General features: G+C 23.1%; 2 protein-coding genes across 4 annotated transcripts in view; both read left to right on the top strand.

Moving 5' to 3' along the window:
• LOC122501284 (AF4/FMR2 family member 3-like) overlaps window positions 1-7,949 on the top strand; it is a 34,157-nt gene extending 26,208 nt beyond the window's left edge. Inside the window, exons 7-12 of the mRNA XM_043610633.1 lie at window positions 1,041-1,174; window positions 1,563-1,757; window positions 1,949-2,020; window positions 3,152-3,248; window positions 3,482-3,770; window positions 5,708-7,949. Coding sequence (XP_043466568.1) covers window positions 1,041-1,174; window positions 1,563-1,757; window positions 1,949-2,020; window positions 3,152-3,248; window positions 3,482-3,770; window positions 5,708-5,817 — 897 coding nt within the window. The 3' untranslated portion in view covers window positions 5,818-7,949. The remainder of the gene's footprint in view (window positions 1-1,040; window positions 1,175-1,562; window positions 1,758-1,948; window positions 2,021-3,151; window positions 3,249-3,481; window positions 3,771-5,707) is intronic.
• Window positions 7,950-15,068: 7,119 nt separating this feature from the next.
• The window catches only part of LOC122501330 (dentin sialophosphoprotein-like), a 172,580-nt gene continuing 163,433 nt past the window's right edge, over window positions 15,069-24,215 (top strand). For 2 of the 3 annotated variants that reach the window (XM_043610729.1, XM_043610712.1), the window contains exon 1: window positions 15,069-15,403. The gene's annotated coding sequence lies outside the window, so the exon portion shown is untranslated. The remainder of the gene's footprint in view (window positions 15,404-24,215) is intronic. The other variant, XM_043610721.1, reaches the window with a different exon arrangement.

The raw sequence follows: 24,215 nt of genomic DNA, 5'->3' as shown, positions 1-24,215 counted from the left end.
TAATTGAATGCTTGCGGTAGAGTTGTATAAAAAGTTTTTAAATTGATTTTTTTTTAAATTTTATGAAATATTTTAAGTAATTCAATTCCTGTAAAAATTTTAATACCTATAAAAAAAAATTGAATGTTTGTGAAGAATTTCATCAAAAAATTTTTAAATTATTGAATTTCTTCGAAGAATTTCATTATTTTTATGAAAATAATTGAATTCTTGCGAAGAATTTTATTACAATTTTTTAAAATCCTAATTAAATTCTTCTGAAGAATATCTTTAATTTCTTTTTTGAAATATTGGAGTTTCTTTAATGTTTTTAATTAAAAATTAGCAAAGTAATTTTGAATAATTTTAATTTTACTAGAAATTAAAAAAAATCTAATTTTTCGAAGAATTTATTAAAATTTTAGAAAATAATTGCATTTGTTCGATAAATGTTATTAAAAATTTTTTTTAATTGAATTCTTTCATGAAATTTTATTAGAATTAAATTTTTTGCAAAGAATGTTACTATTTATAAAAATAATCGAATTCTTTTAAAAAAAATGTATAGAGAATGAAAAAAAAATTGAATTCTTTTGAACAATTTTATAACGAATTAAGAAAAAAAATTTAATTCTTTCGTGAAATTATATTGAAAATAATTGAAATTTTCTAAAGATTTTACTATTTAAAAAAATAATTGAATTTTAAAGGTTTTATTAAAATTTTAGAAAATAATTGAATTCTTTTGAAAAATCTTATAACGGATTAAGAAAAAAATTGAATTCTTTCGTCGAATTTTATTGAAAATAATTGAATTTTTTGCAAAGATTTTACTATTTAAAAAAATAATTGAATTGTTTCGAAGAATTTATTAAAATTTTAGAAAATAATTAAATTTTTTCCTGAAATTGTATTAAAATTGTATTGAAAATATTTACAAATTAAAAAATTTGACTTTTCGAAATTAAAAGGATGGAACGATGATATTCTATTTCTTTCAAATGTCTTATTTTATTTTCGAATAATTTAAAATAAATTGAATAATTATTTTTTTTCAACAGCAGTCTGACGTTCAACCAACAAATCACGAGCGGGAAGAAAAACCAGATTTGGATGAATTACCACCGCCTGAAACAAAACGTCTCTATTTCTCCTATTTCGATCCTCCGGTTCATGTTAAGGAAGACGACGAGAGGTGAGGAATTTTTTCCTTTTTTTTTTTTGATAATATTATTATTCTCCAAAAAATTCAAAACGCCTCAAGTAAAGGAAATATTTTTCAATATCAATTATTTTCAAAAAATCTATAATTAATAATATTGAAATTTTGAAAAAGAAATAAATAATTTTGTTCATTTAAACTTGGAAAATTTTTGGAACATTTTATTTCTTTAGCAAAATAAATAATTTTTTTCAACGTTGAAAACTTCCTTGGGGACGTAAATTATTATTTGTTCAGTAAAAAGAATATGTTTTGGATAAAATGTATTTTTAATATGAATAGAGATAATGAATGAATGAAGAAATGAAAATAAATGAAATGGAAAAAATGGAGTAAATGAAAAATTTTGTTTGCAATTCAGGGACCAGAATCAGTACCTGACAGAAGCTAAACGGCTGAAACATAGTGCTGACGTTGAAAGCGACACCACGGCTCAGGGCATGATGTATATTGAAGCAGTTATGTACTTCGTTCTTACTGGCTGTACCATGGAGAATGATCCCGTAACTGAAAGATCATCTTTCACCATGTACAGAGATACTCTCAGTCTAATTAAGTAAGTTTCTTCGCTTCTAATTAAAAAGAATTTCAATTTTTTCTCAAAATTCATTTACAAATTTACATAATTAAAAATCGTAGACAAATCAAAACTGCGAAAGTCAAATTTTACGCTTTCTATTTTTCTAATGTTTTGATTTTCTAATTATTTTTTACTTTACTAATTATTTTTTATTTTACTCTTTTCAGGTTCATTTCCTCAAAGTTTAAGACGCAACATGCATCAGAAAGCAGCATAAATACCAAACTAATTGTCCTAAGGTAATTTTCTTTTCAATTTTCTATATGTATTGAAATTAATTATTTTTTATATTTTATTTATTTAACTAGCAATCTGGACAATTATTTTATTGCAATTATTTCAATTATGTTTACAGTCGAACCTGTAGGAATGCAACTCTATTTAAAAAATTTTTTTGTATTCAAAAATACCAAACAAGAATAAATTATTTTCACTTAGTTTCGAAATATTGTAAAAATATTACATAATTAAATTATAACACAATTTTTTAAGAATTTTTTATTAAAATAAAATTTTAAAAACCGAGTTGCATTCCGACAGGTTTCATTGTAATTTAAATAATTGAATTAAATCGAAGTAACTGGTGTTAAGTATGATTATTAATGAATTATAATATTGTAATTGTATAATAATCATAAAATTATAATACTATAATTGTTTATTATAAAAACTTAACTTTCTGGATAATTATAATTTATTCCAAGTGGCAACCATTTGTAAAATTTTATATTTTTCATCTAATAATATTATTTTCTACCTTCAGCAATGTGCAAACGTTTGAAAATAAGTTTTTGGGTGACAGCCACTTACCATTGTTTATTTTGTGACGTTTATCTTGTTTTTTTTTGTTGATAAAAAATTCGTCTTTTTAGTAGTTTAGACACTTTAATTAAATTGAATTTTTTCTGTATTTCTTATTTGCTTTTCTAAAATTTAAGAAATTAATTTATATTTAAATTGAAATTAAATTAAAAATATTAATTAAAAGGAAATGAATAATAACCAAAATTAGAAACTGAATTTTAAGAATATTTTCAAAGAAAAACTGATTTTAGTTTAAAGTCTTTCAGTTTTTTTTGCAAATGATGGAAAAATTTTCCATCTTGGAAAATAAATTTTTGTTTTATAATTTTGTGGTTTTAACAATAATAATAAATTAATTAAATAATAATAAAGAGAAGTTTTATATTCGAAATGTTAATTATTTATAATTTTTTTTGCTTAGTGTGTAACAAAATAAATAATTTCAGAAATAGAGGAATGTAAACAATGGGTGGTAACCACCTAGTGTGACGTGGATGTTCGAAAAAAGTGTGTATATGAAAATTTAATGATCTATCAAGTTTATTAACGAGAAATTTTCTTTTTAGTCTATGGTGCCAGTCTCTTATCTACATGAAGCTCTATCAAATGAGAAAAGTCGAAGTCAGGGAGCATCAGAAGGTCCTCACTGATTATTACCAAAAGGTACGAATCTTAATTATTATAAATTATTATTCGTTTCAACTGATTTACATTCGATTGCTTCGTAATCGTAATTATTAATTGCAAATTATTTTCTAATTTTTATTAAAAAATTATTAAAAATTGCGATTGATAAATTAAATAAATTCGTAGTTATTAAGAGTAATTAAATAATTCGTAGTTATACGAAATGATGAAATGAAAAAAAAATTAAAGGAAATGATTACTTTTCGCAGAATCCATCGACGCCGATTCAGCCGGAAGGTCAGGGCACGCCGTCATTATCGCCAACACCATCGCCAGCAGGTTCGGTGGGTTCGGTTGGAAGCCAAAGTTCCGGATACAGTAGCGGAGAATTGGCTCACAGATGCGCTAACGGACAACAACTTCAAGCTGCTTCCTACGTCAGTGTTCCTCTAGGAGTTTACAACGCTTTTTCCAGTCAGAATTATCATTTTAGTTTACTCATGAGTGGCCACGATCTTTGGGACCAGGCGAATGCTTTAGTAACCGGGGAACACAAAAGTGAGTTCTTTTTCTCAATTAAAAACTCAAAATAAAAGAAAATAAATTAAGATGAGAGAAAATAGAAAATAAATTTTTAAAAAAGGAAAGAAAATCTATATTAATCTATATTAATTAAATCGTTGTATTCCGGTAATCTGTTCGCAGTTTGAAATTAGTTGCTGTTTGCTTTCTTGTTTCCTAACTTTTAAAATAATTTTTCTTTTAAAATATTTAAAATTTTTAAATTAATGTACTGAAAATCATTGAATTCTTGTAAAGTATTTATAAAAAAATTTGAAAATAATTGAATTTTACAAAGAATTCAATTATTTTCAATAATTGTTATAAAGTTATTTAATCAATTTAAAATAATAAAAATCATCGTAAAAAATACAATTATTCTTATATAAATAATAAAATTCTTATCTGGATTTAACTTATTTTCAATACAATTTTAATTCATTTTATCGAAAATTTCAATTATTTTAAAAAATAATTGAATTTTTCACAGAAGTTCAAATATAATAATATATAATAATAAATATAATATAATAATAAATAATAATAATAAATAAATAATAAATAAATAAATAATTGAATTCATTTCAAGAATTTTATCAACATTTTTTTCAATAATTGAATTAATTCGAGAAAATGTAATTAATATTGTTAATTTTTACTGAAAATATTGAAAATAATTGAATATTAAGAAGAATTTCCTTTAAGTTTTAGAAATAATCGTGTTTATTATTAATTGCAATTAACGATTTTCCTATTAAATTATGCTAAAATTATTCATAAAAAATTAAATTCTTTTACTTAAACAAATTTATTACAGTTATTCTATTATCTTGAATATAATTGAATTCTTTCCAATAGAAATTTTTATTAAAATTTTATCTGGAAATAATTGAATTTCTCAGAAGAAATTTATAATTTCCGAAAATAATTGAATTCTTGCCAAGAATTTTACAATTTAATAATACTAATTACAATAATTTCCAATAATTTACAATAATTTCCTAAATTTTACAATTTATTAAAATAATTGAATTATTTCGAAGAATTTAATAAGAATTGTTGAAAATAATTGAATTTTTATTAAAAGTCTTAAAAATAATTGAATTTAAATAATATTTCTAAAAATAATTGTATTCTTTCGAAAAATTTTATTAAAATTCTATTGAAAATAATTGAATTCCTCCGAAACATTTTATTATTTATGAAAATATTTTAATTCTTTGGAAGAATTTTTTTCTTTATGCGAAAATAATTGAATTCTTGCGAAGAATTTTACAACTTATAAAAATAATTGAATTGTTTCGTAGAATTTAATAAGAATTGTTGAAAATAATTGAATTTTTATTAAAACTCTTGAAAATAATTGAATTTAAATAATATTTTTAAAAATAATTCTTTCAAAAAAAAATGTTATTAAAAATTTTGAAAATAATTATTTTTTTAAAAGAATTTCATCAAATTTGTTAAAAATAATTTAATTTATATTAAAATTCTTGAAAATAATCGAATTTAATTATTACTTTTAAAAATAATTGTATTCTTTCGATAAATTTTATTAAAATTTAAATTGAAATATATTCTTTCAAAAAAAAATGTTATTAAAATTTTTGAATAATAATAAACAAGAATATTTAATATTATGTACATAATGAGTGGATTCTTTAAATTTTAAATTTGTAATCATTCAAAAATTGATGTTTATTTTTGAAAATATAACATTTTTTAATTTACATAATAATAAGAAATGGAATACCGCGCGTATTATTTGCTAGTAAAATAAATAAATTGAAACACTTGTTAATCAAGTAAAATTGAAAAATTAAGTTTTCGAAAGTTCGAGCAAAAGGGAAAATTACTTTTCTAAAATTAAAAAATTTAAAAGACATTTACAATTTGATAAATTTCTAATTTCTCCCTCTAATTTTTTGTTGCAGAGTTTTTCATCGAGCTGGATGGAAAAATAGGTCCTCTAACATTGAAAAGTTCACTGCGAGATCTTGTGAATTATGTGTTAGAAGGGATCAATAAAATGCGAGCCCTTTGACCTCAGTGGCACAGTCCCCGACCACCAACTCCAAATTACATCACAGCTCTCCCTCCTAACATGTCAACGTATTCAAGTCTGTTTACGTAAACAAAAGAAAAGAATAGACTCTTAAAAAAAACTTGTTGAGCTAAAACTAGTGTTTTACGATTCAGTTTTTCTTTTCGTTCGTCGAGCACAACAGACGTAAACATATATACATATATATATAAATAAATAAATAAATGAAAAAAGGTGCTTGAGGTATTTTAAAGGAACGGGTTTTTACGTTTCTCGCCAAAATTCAAAAAAAAAAAAAAAGCGAGGAACACGTCTCCTGGAGGGATAAAACAACGTTCAGGTTCTCGGGGCTATCATCATCAAGTGTTACACACCTCGTGATTCTGAGCGATTTCTTTAACTTCAAAGACTGCTAAATTATTCCTGTCGATAACCCTCGTTGCGACCAGAGAGAATTGAGAGAATACAATGGTGGCGACATTGCCTTTAAAAAAAATAATCACGAAATGGAACAAAAATGACGAAAGTCATTTTTTTTACCGGAAGAACCAAATGACGATTTTTGTATATTTAGAGCAAATTTGTAAGCAAACAAACAATTTAATGCAATTTAAAGAAAATCGAAAGCTCCAAAAAACAAGGAATTGTACATGCGAACAAGTTTTAAAACAAAATTTTTGTAATTAACAGACAATTTTATAATAAATAAAAAGAAAATCGTTTGTCTTCGTCAACCACCATTGCTCTCGAATTCGAAAATTATTTAAAAATAAATACAAAAATCATGTAGATAACTTAGTAGAAAGAAAGAATTGTTAGTACTTTATTCTTTGGCTGAGGGTCTAGAACGCGAAATAGATGAGGAACAAAAAATTGTAAAATGTTTCTCTATTTTTCTTTCCGAGGTGTCTTGCTTTTTTGTAAAATGTGAGTAGATACAATAACAAAAAAAAAGGAGAACAAAAACAAAGTGCCACAGGAGCGTGCGCTCTCGCTCCTCGTCGCGGGAAGTCTGCAGGTTACCTGAAGCATAAATAATGTCGTTAAGTGATCCAAATCCAAGAATACACGATGAATATAGTTTATTACGTATATAAAGTGATTATATATACATAACGAAAAATTCTATATATACATATATAGTATTTGAAGCGTGTGTACAATATATGCGTGTGCACGTGAAGGAAAATAAAAAAATAAACAAAGTGCGCGCTTGCGCGTCTGTTCGCCGAAGGATTTTGCTCGAATCCATTAAATTTCTAAGCGTCGCAATTCCATCGGTTCACTGACGCGACTTCGTGTTTAGAGTTTTCGATTTTTTGTTTGGTAAAATTACGTCGACATGGAATATTCGGAATTTTTCTGTAGCCGAAAGAGTTGTATTTCGTTTTAACTACTTTTTCACTTCTTTCTCCTCTTTTTTCTCATCTTTTTATTTTTTCTCTTTTCTCTTTTTACTCTTTTTCTTCTTTCTTTTCCTTTTTTCCCCTTTTTCTTCTCTTCTTTATATTCCATATTTCCTTTTTATTCTTCGATATTTCTTCACACGAAAAGCAAATAAATATCAAAGTAAAAGTATTTTACAATCTGGAGAGAAAATGCGACAAAATTTTGATATGAAAAATACTAAAATTTAAACCAAATGCAAAACTTTTAGTAAATTTGTATTAAAATTTATTTAATATTTATATTTATTATAATTATACTAAATTTCACGTGTTTATTAAAATTTTAGCATTACAGGAAAATTTTGCTATTGTTTTTTTTCTTCAAAAAGTGTAAAATACTTTTTACTTTAATATTTATTTTCTGTATTACTTAATTTCTTCCACTGAAACTTTTTTAGTTTATTAATTCTTCTCACACCCACTTTCATTTATTCTTCTACGAATATTATTTTCACAACTCAAATTAATCTCTTGTAAATTTGACACTAGATGGAAATTAACAAAAAAAAAAATTTTTCCCTCTTCCGACTCTCTTGAATATTGATCGCGTTTAAAATTGCCCACGATTTCGAGGAAAGGAAACTTTAAAGGAATTTAAATAGAAAATTACTAGCGTAAGATAATGTGTGATTTAATCTTTTTTTCCCAATCATGGGCAATTTTAAATATCTTTCTCTTGAAATCGCAAATAATTTTTGCTTGTCAATAAATGAGTCAATATTCGGAAAAAGTGGAGAAGGAATTTTGCGATTTTTTTTTCTGAAGAAAAATTTAAATTAAATATAAATCTATTCATGTTTTATTTTATATTGATCCTGCTATTATTTAAATTAAACATAAATATTGAAAGTAAATTATAAATATTTACAAGGTAAACCAAACAATTTGTATAGAATAAAAATATTTCTGTAATTAATTTGAAAGTTGAACGAATTGAAAATTGTAAATTGCAAATTTTTTTTACGTATTTGCAAGAAGAAGGCGAAAATTAAGTTTAAATTAAGCTTTAAAAAATGTTTCTTTTTTTTAAGAAAAAATACTGTATTGGACAGAAAAATTGTCAAAGCAAAACGTAATTAAACGAATTTAAAGTTAATAATTTTATTGAATTTGTATTCATTTTCAAATTTTGTATAAAAAAAATGGCAATTATTTAAATTTCGTAGCGGAAATATTTTTTCTGCGGTATAATTAGTAAATTTGTAATATACGCATTTTTTAAATCATTACTTAATGTTTTAAATTTCATTTTTTTTAAATCCAGTTTTTTTTAATTTCAGTTTTTTTAATTCCCGTTTTTTTTAATTTCATCTTTTTTTAACTAAAAAAAATTTTTTTTTTTTTTGTTTAATTGAAATAATCCGAAAATACCTGTCACGTAATTTTAAAAACTCTATTCACGCAAATGTGTAGATAATCAAGATTAGTAAAAATAGAGATTGAGTACGCAACAATCGACGCAAGTACAGCAAAAATTTCATATATTACAATATTATTTACATTACTTAGAATGTAATGGGGAAAGTAGTGGTAATAGAAAATAAAAAAACAAGCTTTTAAGCAAGTACGTGCATATACGAAAAAAAAAATAAAATTACATTATGTAAAGCGTAAATGAGTGATGAAGAATCGAGCGCATTATACATAATATTAAATAAGTAAGTTGCTCATGTGTATATTTTTGTAAATAGGTATATTATGAGTGCCGCCGCCTTGAGGGTAGCCTAACTGCTTTTTCCGTCGAGCCAGTTGGCTAGCCCGCCCCGATTTTTGCTACGTTTTGCGAGAATATTTGATCAGATTATCTTTCTAGTTTTTAAAAAATAAATCACCAAAAACAAAAAACAGAAAAAAAACTTTAAAATAGAAAAGAAAGAAAATCCAAGAAAATTCTCGATTTTAATTTTTCTGCTTTAAGAAAATAATAAATTTAAAGTGTCCCAAAGTTCTTTCTCTTCGATTTTGTATCTTTTTTGAGAAAAAAAATTTGATTTCATTTTGAATTTATTATTTTCTCTTACGCGAGTCGGCTTTTTCTTTTTTGAAAAATAAAGCAATCTTTTACGAGCCTAGAGAAACTTCGAAAGGATTTTAATATTTTACGCTCCAATAATGCTTGCTGTTATAGTATTGACATTTTCGCTATCGAGATAGAAATCCTTGCTATACTCGAGATTATAAACACAAAATTGATCTTGTATTTATTTAAAAATTAAAACAAAAAAAAAATTGTTTTGTATTAAAAAAAAAGTGATTGAAAAATTTTAATGTAAAAAGTTGAGAAACAATTTTTTTTGTGTTTGCGAATAAAGAAAATTCGATTACGATTCAAAAAAATGAATGCACTGAGAAAAGGGAGAGAGAAAGAGAGAGTGAAGAGTTAAGTTTCTATTTGTGAGTGAAAGTATTTCGACAAAAAAAAAATATTTTGTAAACGAAAAAGTGTCAAAAAGGGCAAAAAATCAAAAGAAAAGCTATAGAGGGCAGTAGTTTAGAAACTCAATGCGGTCCAATGGTTCACGGGATACAATTTTATATTATCAAAAAAAAAAAAGAAAAAAAAGCACTTCTATAACCCAAGGACGCTTGTTAAAGTTATTAAAAAAATGAAACTAGAAAAAATTTTCGATATTTTCATGAACACGTATTAATTGTAAGATAAAATATTGTATATCACGCCCGAAACTCATCAGCTTTATTTTCCCCTTGAAAAAAAAAATTTGTGCGATTCTTGCTTTTTTGACACTTTTTCCCCGCCCCCAGGATTCATGCGAGAGAAAGAGAGAGAAAAAAGAAATCGGTCCACAGTGTTCCTTTAAGTTTATGCATATCAATTTTTTAAGAAATTTATCGCTCCCCTTTTTTACCGAAAAAAAATAGTAGACAACAAGTATGACAGAAAGGAATTAAACCGATTTGAATACGATCCCGAGCGCAGATAATTTCAATCAGTTCGAGTTTCTTAAATGCTGTTTTACATTCGTTGAGACAAATTGTTTTCCATTTTCTTGACAAGGTGCATATTTCCCATGGAATTCTTCGTTTATTGGTATTTTTTATTACTGTAATTAATTAAAATTCTAATTATTAAATCAATTGATTATTGCAATCAAATTAAGTAAAATTCTAATTAATAAATTAATTCAATAATTACTGTAAGAAAAAAATTTTAACCAGAGATTAATTAAAATTGCAATTAGTAAATTAATTAAAATTGTATTTAGTAAATTAATTCATCATTTACATTTCTTACAGTAATTTCTTACAGTAAGAAAAATATTAACCGGAGATTAATTAAAATTGCAATTAGTAAATTAATTAAAATTGTACAGAATAAATTAATTCAGTAATTACTGAAGAAAAAAATTAAATCAAAGATTGTGTAGAAAATTTCGATTTTGATTTCCAAATTCCAAATCAAAAAGTAGAAAATAATTTGGCTCTTCGACTATAAAAAAAAAAAGTGTGAAAAAAAGCGTGACTATAAATATCATTACTGCAATTTGTTTAGTATAAAAATTTGGTCCATTGTATTACGCTACTTGTACTATATTTATATATACTATATAAATATAATATAAAGATACATCTGCAAACCAATGCGTATGTATCCGCATGCAAATACTATTTTAATTGTATTATTATTATATTATTATTATTATTAATATTATTATTATTATATTATATTATATTATTAATATTATTATTTTTAATATTATTATTATTATTACATAATTATGTTATTGCAATTATACTATATTGTAATTATTTTACTACGTTCTTCGAATACAAGAAAAAAAACTTCATTCTCACTCTCTTTTTTTCAAATAATAGTTGGCTTCGAAAAAATGTTGTTTTTATTTTTGGAAAATGATGAAAAGAGCGAGTGATGAGAAGAGAAATGAGAGAGAGAGAGAGAAATAGAATGAACAACGAGTTTTTATGGGCAGAGTTCGAAATATTTAAACAATGAAATAATGACCAAGGCCTTTCATTGAACATTTTATACACTTTGCAACGAGATAGAAAAAAAAAAGATCCGGACTTGGCATCGAAGAATTCTTTTTTTAAATTTTACTCAAAATTAACATCTCATTTCAGGAGATCAAAATTAAATAATAATTTTCGAAAAAAAACTTTTTTTAAATATTACGAAAATTGAAAAAAAAAGAAAAACATTAAAGAAATTAAAAACAATATTTTCCTTTTTAATCAAATATTCGAAAACGGAGATTTTAATTTTATTTTTAATAAATCCAAGTCCGTCTCTTATTTTTTAAAATAGAATTTTCAAATTTAAGTGAAATTTTAAAAAATTATAATAGGAAATTAGTTGTGAAAAAGAAGCGATTTTAGTTCTTTGGGATTAAATAAAATTAAAAAAAAGAAAATTGTAATATTTAATTGAAAGCGCTTAACGCCACAAAACTCTGTATTGTCGAATGCGCAGAAAAGAATATGAATTTGAAAAAAAAAATAATTGTAAATGCTGGTGAAGTATCGAGAGCGCAACGAGATGAAATATAGAGAAAGAGATATGTAAAGCACACCAAGGAGAGACCAAACTCGCTTAAGATTATATTTACTACTTGCTTTTTATTTATTTGACTTATTATTATTATTATTATTATTATTATTATTATTATTATTATTATTATTATTATTAGTTATTATTATATTATTAATATTATTATTATATTATTATTATTATTATTATTATTATTATTATTATTATTATTATTATTATTATTATTATTATTATTATTATTATTATATTATTATATTATTATTATTATATTACAATTATTATGCAATTAAATAATAATTATTATTAATTAATTATTATATTTATTGGCGTGGAGGCTGAACGAACCAGCCAAAGCCACATTTTTCTAATAAATTAAATTTTGTTGACACTAATATTATAATTGTTACTTAACTAATATTGTTTCAATTGTGCAAGAAAAAAAAATCGTAGACATTGAAAGTCCTATTTTTAAAAATATAATTTTGTCCCAATGTAATATATTTCTATTTTTTCAAAATCAGAGTGAAACATAACAAAGCTTATTTGAAAAGAACTCTGATATGAAAAAAATATTGTCGACCAGTTTTTCTTTTTTTTTTTATTTTTGTATTATTTTCTTTTTAATCGGAAAATTTGTTCTTTTTCAATTTTAAATTCAATGGGTCTGCTAAAAAACTGAAAATATATTCGTCCTTGGTAGACTATTTCAAATGAGAATGCGTGTCGATGGGCTTGGCTTTGGTACTTTTACTGTGCTATACTTGTAATGATTAATTTATAATTTTGAATTTATAAATTTATCCTTATAGGCTCGTGCAACAATAAAAGGGAAAAAGAAATTATTTTTATTAATTAAACTAAATTTACTTAAATTAACTGAATTTGATTTTTTCTTACTTTTCGAAAATAATTATTAGTAAAATAATAATTATTTTTCGAAAATAATTATTAAAATAATTATTTTTTGAAAATAGTTATTAAAATAATTATAATCTTTTGAAAATAATTATTAAAATAATTATTTTTAGAAAATAATTAGTTTGAGTAAATTTTTTTTTGTTAATAAAGATGGAAAATTTTTTTTCTCTCTACTAAATTCAATGGAAATTATTTTTATGTAATTATTTTATTCGTCTTCTTTCCCTTCCCCCCCCCCCACCGAAACCCCCCCAAATCTCGCACCTCTCTGGTGAGGAACAATATTTAAGTTTCAAAAGTATGAAGCTTCTATTTCGCTTAAATAAAAATAAACACATAAATGCGATTTAAAAAAACGAAAAAAGAAATTGTAATATATCGAAAAGAGAATCAATTATACACATTTTATCATCTCTTATATAGTGAAGATTATTAAAGAAAAAACAAATATTAATAAAAAAAAAAATGGAAGCAAAGAGAAAAAGCACAGTGACAATATGTATACATAATATACATTTGCGAAAATATTTTGTGAACAGGGCTTTTTTTACCTATTTTATAGTAATCTCATTAAGAGGCTTTGTCCAGAGAAGCAAAAGAGAGAGAGAGAGAGAGAGAGATATAGAATTACATTTAAATGAAAAAAAAAAATAAAAAAAGCAATCTGTAACTGAACATATATAAATATATATATAGTTTAGAAATGACGTTGTGGTCGACGGGGCGGTTCGATAATTTATCGACCTGTACTCAATTTTCTTCAATTTTTTTTTTACATTTTTCGCCTTAGGCTGGCATTGTCATTATTCTAATTATTATATTATTGTGTATATGGTATAAATTGTAAAAAGGAACGTATTTACTACATCGTATTCATTTTATGGGGAATAATTGTCCTCCAAATGAACATATTGTTTAAAGTAAATTGAATAAATAAATAAAACATTGACCAAATCAAAAAAAAAAAAAAAAAATTGACGCTGTCCTTTTTTAATTACTTTTCTGTTTACCAATTAAATTATCGTCTTGATTTCTTTTGTTATTTGTAAATAATTTTTTATTACAAAAATTTGTTATTTAAAAATTAATTAATTAAATTATTTTTTATTAGAAAATTAGTTATTTAAAAATTAATTAAATGAATAATTTTTACAGAAAATTTAATTATTAATTACGAATTTATGATTAATTTTTTTAATTAATTTTAAATCAAAGAAATCAAATTAATTTTTAAATTTATTAATTAATTATTATAAGTTATAACGATATTTTTGTTTTGTTACATTTGTTTAATAATTTTCTTTATTTATTTAATAATTATTTAATTATAAGTTTTAATTATAATTTAATTCTTTTTAATTATAATAAAAAGTAATATTTATAACAAAAACATGAAAATATTTTAATTACTATTCAATTAAAATACATTTGTTTAATTGTAGTTGTTATTAATTATAATTAAGGAAATATTAATTAAATAATTATTTTATTAATTGTTTTCGTTGTAAATAAATTTTATTTTGTTTCTTTTTTTTCTTATTTCACTATTTTGTAGCATTTTCTTCGTCCATTTTATTTTTTTAATTTGTTATTTTATTTATTTATGTTTTGTATTTGTTTATTTATTTTTTTTATCATTTTAAATTATTTAAACTTTATTTATTTATTTATCAGAAGTTAATTAAATAATGAATAAATTATGTCATGAAATTAATTACTTATACAGAACTAATAATAGTAATAATAGGTAATAATAATAATAATAGTAATAATAATAATAATGATAATGATAATAATGTTTATAATAATTTTACTGATAATAATAATAATAATAATAATAATAATAATAAAAAATAATATAATAAGAATATTACTAAGAATAATAATAAGAATTGTAATTAGAATAGTAATTAGAATAATATTGATAGTTACAATATTTATTTTACATTTATATTATTTTAATTTACATTATGAAATCTTCGTGCGAGAAATTTGGAAAATTTGAAATTCAAATTCTTTTCGAGTCTAATTCGATTTGTGCATAACTTCACATTGCTCGATTTCATTGTTTATTTTCTCGTTTTATCTAATTCTCCATATTATAATTAATTTAACCCCAATTTTATGTATTTCAGTTCAATTATTATTCTTCCGCTACTTTATTTCACTCATATTACGATAATAATTGTTCTGTGTGTTTGTTTTTTATTAATAAATTTCAATTTACAAATTATGCATTTCAAATTTTTGAATTCGATTGACGTATCGATATCTCGAAGTTGGTTCGAGAGTCGACCACTGGCGGCGCTGCTGCAACAGTGTGAATGAAGCTGAAGGAGCTGCACACCACAACTCGGTTAGTCGGTTAAGTTGCGTCTCAACCTCCGTATTGGAAGGTTGTGTTTACTTTTGTAATCTCTTTTTTTGGTTTTTGTGATTCAACAGATTGCATGTAAAATCTTTTGTGTTGTTGTATTGTTAAAAAAGTAATGTTATTGTCAGTCTGTAAACGACATCCGTGATGGATTTAGTGTGTTGTCAAGTGTTTTGTGCTATTGGAAAAAAGTTTTGAAGATAAATCATCTCTCCGAGACCGTGTCCAAACTGTACCAATCGTCGTTTGTCGTCTTTGTTTTGTTTATCGGCATATATAATTCCGGAGTTTTTTCACATTACGCTACAATTTTTCAAGGTAAGCTTTATACTTATATAAATATTACTCAGTCGTGTATGATTAGGCACTGATAAGATAATTGTCAATTAACTTCTACTACTGTTATTCGGCGCAGCCACCTGTTGGTTTTGCGGAAAATAATTTTCATTTATTATATTCATTTACGAAAAACGGAAATTGTGGGGAAAATATTTAGCAGTCGGATAGGATAAATTAGTAAATGTGGATTTTCCCATGCTAGTTTTTAACGAAAATGTACAGAATTGTTTTGCGAATATAACCGTGAAATATTTGTTAATTCTTTTTTCGTTTCTTTTATCAAACTTTTAAAGTGTTTTATGGTTTTTTCGGGAGATAAATTTTTATCCATTAGGAGTATTAGGGATATAAATTGATAATCCAATACGAGAAGTATATATACGATTGTGTGTAGGTCCTTATCGGAGCTGCATTCCTTGTTTCCCCTCACGCTTTAAAGTTGTAAGGAATGGAATTCGAGGATGCATACATTTAAGATACACATACAGGGAAAATACACAGTTTAACGTCTCGTTTCTCACCTTGTTTTGCTTTACTCCATTCGAAAAGCGGAATCGTTTACATTGAATATGGCATTCCTTTTTAATGTCAAAAAAAAGAATCTAAATACTAAACTATTTCTAATGGCCGATACCTTCAATATAAGAAATTACTATCAATAAATTGCTATTTAATAAATTAATTAAAATGAACTGTTAATAAAATTAAAATAAACTGTCATTAAAATAAATTGTTAGTAAATCAATTAATCAAATACAATTAATACAATGAATGAATACTATTCAGAAATATGTAATTATTTTCAAAAAGTAATTATTCCTTTTAAGTAAGAAAGGATTTTTGAATATTTGTCTTTTAAAAAACTTGTTTTCCTTATAGAGAATAGACCGCCTAGAAATTTATTTCTTAAAAATTGTCTTGTCTACTTTTTCCTCGCTTTATGATTCGTTTCGTTTTTTTTCCTTTGGCATGGTCAATGACTTTAACAGTACATTGTTATTATTATTGTATTTGATTAATGTTATAAAAGGTTTTTTTATTTATAGACTTAAAAATTTTACGTTTGAACCGAGCAATAATTAAGAATAAAATTCTATTTGACTTTTTGATAAATTACAATAGAATTGACAGAAAAAAACATGGATAATTTACAATAGAAATTCGGATAATTGAAATAAATGAAAGTATAGCAATTATTTCGAGAATCATCTTTGTATTAATTATTAATTTTATTAATGTTCATATTGCATTTTTTTTTATTAATTTCCTTTTCTTTTAATTTTTATTTTTGGAAATAAAAATATTTTTTTATTATTAATTTATGAATTTATTAATATTTTAATAAGAAAGAATTTAACTAAAATTTGTTTTGAATTATTACAAAAAATGTCATTTTTCATAAACGTGATAAAAGATTTTTTTTATAGTTTTTGAACAGACAATTTTTTCAACCTGTCATCTTTTTCCTGTCAAACTTTAACGACTCTTTTACAACATTTAAATACGGTTTTGGATAGTATAACATTTTATAGGCGCGATATAAAAAAAAATTTCTTCAAATGCATATTTTATAATTTTATGAAATATTTAATAGTTATCTGACTTGTAATCACTTGGAATCTCATATATATGAGAGGAATCATTTTGAATGTTTATCCTGGTCGCGGAGAGGAAGGCCAAGAGTATAAAGTAGTCTGGCTACGTCTTGGCCTTGAAATTGTGTGGCTGGACCAGGGGAATGTGATCTCGACCTAAAGTGTATAGTATATACGATTCAGAGTTTCTTTGTTGATTTCCTCACTTTATAATAATGTACGATTGAAAATTATTTACGTTTCATCGTTGACCTCATTTTTATATTCCCCCTTTCTAAATTTTCAAAAAAAGAAAAATTAACGTTTATTCTCTTTCTATTATATGTGCCCTTGTGCAAGTCTTCTCCTTTTTTTCACGGTCATTTGTTGATGATGTTTTTATATAATTTCTCATTGGTTAATTTTAGTTTCAAAATAATATATATATACATACTTTATAGTCTCTTATAGCTTCTGTATAGGATTTATTTTTGATTCAAACTTATTTACGAGTATTTATTTAAATCCGGTCGAGAATATTTTACACATACTTGAAAATGTAATAGTTGATTTCAACTTGAATTTATTTCTTAATTTTATTTGTTTGAAGTGTTTTAAAATAATTTTCAAGTACATAGAAAACTGTTTGTTTTATACTTTATCAGGCTATCATAATTATCGTAATTTTTAATTATCTTTTTCTACAAAAGTAAGGAAGTATATTTAATTATTTTACTATATACTTGACATGGGGAACGGAAATAAAACAAATTTTTCATTTAATAATAATAATAATAATAATTATATTATAAAATAATTATCATTCTTATTATTTTACTTAAATATTTCAAAATTGATTCAATTTTAAAAGAGTTGCGTTTACAATAAATTGTCATAAATAGATGAACTTGAAAAGTTTTTAATTTAAAATTTTATAATAATTGAAACTATAAATAAATTTGTTTACATATATTTAATTAATTATTAAAAATAATGGATTTATAGAAGAATTTTAGTTAAAAACACTAAAGAAAAATTACAATTTAGAGCAGTTACAAATTATAGCAGAAATTCAATTAATATTCAAAATTTTTTTTTAATTCTAGTCAAAATTTCAATTATTTAAAAAAAAAATAATAAATAATAAAATTCTTCTCCGAAATTCAATTATTTTCGAAAAATTTTAATAAAATTGTTGGAAAAATTTCAATTATTTAAAAACATTTTCCTCCATTCAATTATTTTCTATATTTACTATTTTAATAAAATTTTCCAAAAGAATTCAATTATTTAAAAAATATTTTAATAGAATTCTGTGCAAACAGTTAATTACTTTCATAAATAATAAAACTTTCACAGGAATTCAATTATTTCAATTGAAATCAATTGAAATCAATTATTCAGGGTTGCTACAGAACCTGGAAAACCTGGAAAAGTCAGGGATTTTTTAAAAAAGGTCTGGAATACCTGGAAAAGTCAGGGATTTTTTAAAAAAAAGGTCTGGAATACCTGGAAATGTCATGGAAATTTGAAATGCCTGGAATTTTATTCCACTTAATATTTTTTACTACATTTTTTCTTTTAAAAAATGATGTCCTGGAATTCCTGGAAATGTCCTGAAATATCCTTGAATTTTCCATATTTTGCTTTTAAATATTCAATAATTTAAAAATTTTACTCAAATTTAAAAAAATAATTTTTTTGATCCATCAAAAAATAATTTTAATTTGTCGTTTGATTAAAGAATCTGATATCTACACTGTTAAAAATTTTTGTTCCAAATTTTATACAAAAATGTTTGAAGCAATTATCATATACAATTTTGAAAAACTACAACACACATTTTTAAATTTAATACAAATTTTCTTATTAAATTTTAAAACACATTTCTTTAAAATTTTCAAATTATTCTTTGGAAAATTAATACAAAGTGTTTGAATGAAATTTCAAATAGTTTTGTTTGAAACTTCAAACAGTTTTGTTTGAAATTTCAAACAAATCTGTTTGAAATACCAAAACGATTTAAATATTTAAATGAAAAATCTAAACTGTTTATATTGTGTTTTGCTATGTTACAATAAATGTAAATTAATTAAAAAAAAAGTTTTATTGGCATTTTTACGGAAATTCGACACTACGATTTGAACCCTTAGTCGTATATAGTGTTGTCTGTGTATAGTGTGTCTTGTATGGAGCCATCAACCTTGGGAGCTGCGCCTAGACGCGCTCGACCAAGGGAGGCTATGAAAATCTCTTGCAAAGTATCAGCAGTAAGAAACATGTGGACCATTCCCTTTTTTTGACTTCTTCTAAATTTCTAAAGATTCAATATCTTTAAAATTCTTCACCAACCGATTCTTGTATTCTTTACTTTTTTTCTTTTCACGTTTCTGTTAAATTTATGATATGTATTAAGATGTTTAAGAAATATTTAAACAATACTTTATGAACAGCAGATTTTTTATGGAAAAATATTTTTCTATTTAATTTATCAGTTTTTAAATTTTAATCTGTACAATATAACTAACTATATTAATTAATTATATTATATCATCCAAAAAGCTGTTTTCCTCTTAACAAGTTTTGTCAAATTTAACTAATTAAACTGATTAAAAAAAATTTTAGTTATTTCAACATTTGAAAATGTATTTACTTATAAATAATGTTTTAAACTAATTTAGAGAATTATTAAACACATATGTTTTAAGCAATTTCGTATAAAAACTCAAAAAAATTTTAATTAAGTACTTTTTAATGAAAAAGTTGTAAATTTACTTACAATATTTTAAAACATATGTGTATTGAATTATTTTACACATAAATTTTTCAAACACTTTTTTATGAAAAGGTTGTAAATTTACATATTTTTCAAACTTATGTATTTGAAGTTAATCCATACAAAAATTTTTGAAAATTTCAAACACTTTTGTTTGAAAATATTGTAAATTTACAAATCTTTCAAACATATGTATTTGAAGTTAATCCATACAAAAATTTTTGAAAATTTCAAACACTTCTGTTTGAAAATATTGTAAATTTACAAATCTTTCAAACACGCGTTTTTGAAATTATTTCATATACAAAATTTGTAAATTTTCAATCACTTTTTGTATTAAAGTGTTGTAAATTTACAATCTTTTTTAACAGTGTATATTATATAATATTGATTTTTAACTCTTTTTATAATAAAATTAATATTTTTGTTCAAGTAGGTTAATTTAAATTATGTTAATCGTAATATGAAATAATATTACACATGTAAATGTCCTAGAAAATTAAAAAATCTGTCCTGGAATGTCCTGGAATTTTAAGTCATATTTTCAGTAGACACCCTGTCTGTGCTTTAATAATCAAATAGAGATAATCTAACGTGAATATTTTTATAATACAGAAAAATTCTAATTTATATAATGTTCAAAAGGTGACCTGGAAATTTATCAGATTTGGTACTGGAAAACCTGGAAAAGTCATGGAAATTTAAAAACAGACTTCTGTAGCAACCCTGTTATTTCAATCAAAGAATCAATTATTCAATTCAATCAAAGAATCAATTAAATCAATTATTTTCACAAATAATAAAACTCATAGCATAGCTTCAATTATTTTTAATACAATTTTAATCAAATTTTTCAAAAAATAAATTATTCAAAAATTTTATTAAAAGTCGTCGAAAGAATTAAATTATTTAAAAATTTGTTAATAAAAATTCTGAATGAGAATTCACTTTTAAGAAACAATCAGTTATTCAATAAATTATTTATTTTTGTATTTAAATAATTGAATTCTCGTAGAATTTTTTTAATAAAAATTGATTTAAAAATGAATTTTAGTTAAAATTTTAGATTATAATCGAATTTTCTTATTGGTAACTAACTATTCTGTAAAATTAATTTTTTGAAAAAGTTTAGAATTTTGTTTTGAAATTATTTGAAGTTTTTATTTTTTAATATAATTGAAGAAATTTACGATTAATCGAAATTTTCTTAAAATTGAATTATAAACAAAGGGATGTGAAAATTCTCAAAGAACTGTTTCAAAAATTTAAAAATAATGAAATTCTTCTTCGACATTCAATTATTTTCAAAAATTTTAATAAAATTCCTGACTAAATTTCAATTATTTCCAACATTTTTCCTTAATTCAATGACTTTCAATATCTAAGTAGTATTTTAATAAAATAATTCTACGCAAAGATTTAATTATTTTCATAAATAATAAAAATTTCACAGGAATTCAATTATTTACAATTTGTTTTTAAAATTTCTTCGCAATAATTCAATTATTTTGATAAATAATAAATTTTTTACAGGGATTCTATTATTTTCATACTCGTCCATGCTCGTTCAAAATTCGTCGAAAGAATTCAGTTTTAAGAAACATTCAATTATTCAATAAATTTATTTCTTTATTTAATTAATTGAATTTTTGTACAATTTTGTAATAAAAATTGATTTTGAAATTAATTTTCGTAAAAATTCTAGATAATAATTGATTTTAACTGGCAATTCTGTAGAATTAATTTTTTTAAAAAAGTTTAATTGATTTTTTAAAAAATTATTTTAAGTTTTTATTTTCTAATATAAATTTAATTATAGAATTTTTGTATAATCAAAATTTCACGTAAAATTGAATTGTAAACAAATAGATTTAAAAATCCTCAAAGAACTTTTTCAAAAGTTATTAAAAATAATTGATTAAATAATTGAAAAGATGAATTTTAGTTAAAAAATATTCTAGAAAATGAATTATTTCGTTAGCCATGTTATCTCTTTAAAACGTTTCTTTGTTTAAAGTCTACGTGAATACACTGTCATTTAGATGCTAATTAGGTGTGACACTTTGTACAATGGACCGTAATTAACCCTAATTAGAGAGATTTTTTTCGTTAATCGTTATTTTTGATTACAGCAGTCAAAATATTTAGAAGAGTAATTTAGTTTTGTGTGTGCGATATTTATAGAATTCGTTTTCTAAGTAAACGAGATTTTAATTAGAAGTTAGTTCTCGATTTAGATTAGTTATGCAAAGTGGTTTTCTATCCGAACAAGAGAATGAGAGACCGGATAGCTTTGGCGAAGAGTATATAACAATGAATTGCGCAATTTTGTTGCGACGTAACATTTTTGTTTTTTTTTTGTTATGGCAGGCGTGCCTTTTGATCAAATACATATTATGTGTGGTTTGACCTCATCATCATCATCATCATTGGTTGCGTTCGTTAGGAAATGAGGATAGGTAACGTGCGACCTGGTTTTAGGTGCGCCCTGAAAGGCGCCATAATAAATCCCACCTCGAAATGTCACGACCTGATCTCAATTTTATTATATGCAATAAAAAACCATATCTTCGATCTGCATCTATCGTCTCTTGAATAAATGGCATTTAATTTTTTCCGTTTGAAATTTTGAATTAATGTTGTATATTAGATTTGATAATTTATTTCGGTGTGTGCTTTTTTAATAACTGCTAATGCTGAAGATTGAAGATTAAATTTTAATTAAATTTTAATTTAATTTTTATTTCAATTTCGAGTTTAGTTTAATTTAATTTTTATTTCAATTTCGAGTTTAGTTTAATTTAATTTTTATTTCAATTTCGTGTTTAGTTTAATTTAATTTTTATTTTAATTTGATTTTCATTTTAATTTTCTGTTTATTTCAATTTAATTTTAATTAATTGATTTGTTATTAATTAAACTAATTTAATGTAAACGAAAATTTATGTTGATTAGAAATCATTTTAAAAGTGTAGAAATATTTAATATTTTGGTTGAATTTGAAAGTTTAATTCGTTGGCGTTAAAATAATGAATACATTAAACGTGTTGCGCATATTTTAGTAATATTTTTGAATTTATCTTCTTTTGATTACTTTCCAAGTATATGTTGAAAACGAGTTTTTTCCCCTTGCGACCCTTTAAAGGGTCCAGGTATATAAATTGTAATTCCGACAATAACAAAACCTTATGACCTTAAAAAGGTTAATTTGACTTTACGAAAGTTTCTTTTTCTCTCTAAATTATTATCAAATGTTAGTAATAATTTTTTAATAATTTTATTAACAGTAACTATAATTGCAAATCTCTAGTGACTAATTATTAAAATTAATTTTACTGTAATTAGTTAATTAGTAAAAAAAAATAATTCAGAATTAGTAGAAATTTTTACTAATTGAAATTAGTTTTGGTGAATTTTTTACAGTCTAATTTAGATTTGAATTATAATAGAATAAAATACGTTCATGAGAATTTCGAAATGGATTTTGAAATAAAATGTTGCACTGAATTGCCTTTGATTGATATCGAATAGCTTACTTTAGAAAATCTTGATTAAGATTTGTTCATAATAAAATGTTATCGACGCATAAGAATTTTATCGCAAAGACAATAGGGTTTATTTTTAAATGATTAATAACATGTTTAGATAGAAGAAAGCGTTTATGTATATATACATATAGAATACATAGATCGCAAAATGATAATATAGAAATAATTGTGTGTCGTCGAGAATAATATAAATTGCTCACCGTTAATCTTTTTATCAGTTATTCCTTTTATATCCCAATCAATGTAATCGTTTGTGCATTGTATATGGTTAATATGGTTATCCAATTGCACGATAATAAATTATGCAATTTACTATCTCTTCCAAATTTCCAAATAGCAGATATTTTTAATTTTTAACTGAAGTATAAATCTCAAAAAAAAAATAAATAAATAAAGAAATTAGAATTGTAATATGTAGAAGGAATAGCTAAAATTTTCTCTTTTTTAAATTTCGCGCCTAAAAGTTCTTTAAATCGCCGACTAGACGGCATAAAAATTCTCTCACAAATGAAATTTAATAAAATTCTTCGTAAAATTTCAATTGTTTTCACAATTTTTCCTCAATTCACAATAATTTTAAATATCTATAGATTTTAATAAAATTATCCAAAAGAATTAAATTCCATAAAATTCAATTATTTCCTAAAATTTTTAATAATTTTTTCGAAATAACTATTTTTATAAATTACTAAATAAATTTTCAAAACTTACAATAAAAGAAAATTTCAAGAATTGAAATTTTGTAAAATTTAATTGAAAATAATTGATTTTTTTCAAAGTGTTTGATAAAATTTTTTGAAAATAAACTTTAAAAGAATTTTAATTGCAAATTTTGAAAATAATTGATTTCTCAAAAATTTTAATGAAAAATCTTCAAGTGTAAATTTAAAAAT

The sequence above is a fragment of the Leptopilina heterotoma genome, unplaced genomic scaffold, assembly GCF_015476425.1.
Source record: "Leptopilina heterotoma isolate Lh14 unplaced genomic scaffold, ASM1547642v1 Lhet_103, whole genome shotgun sequence".
NCBI classification, from domain to species: domain Eukaryota; kingdom Metazoa; phylum Arthropoda; class Insecta; order Hymenoptera; family Figitidae; genus Leptopilina; species Leptopilina heterotoma.
The sequence above is the reverse complement of the archived record's forward strand: the minus strand, read 5'-3'. Positions and strand labels throughout refer to the sequence as shown.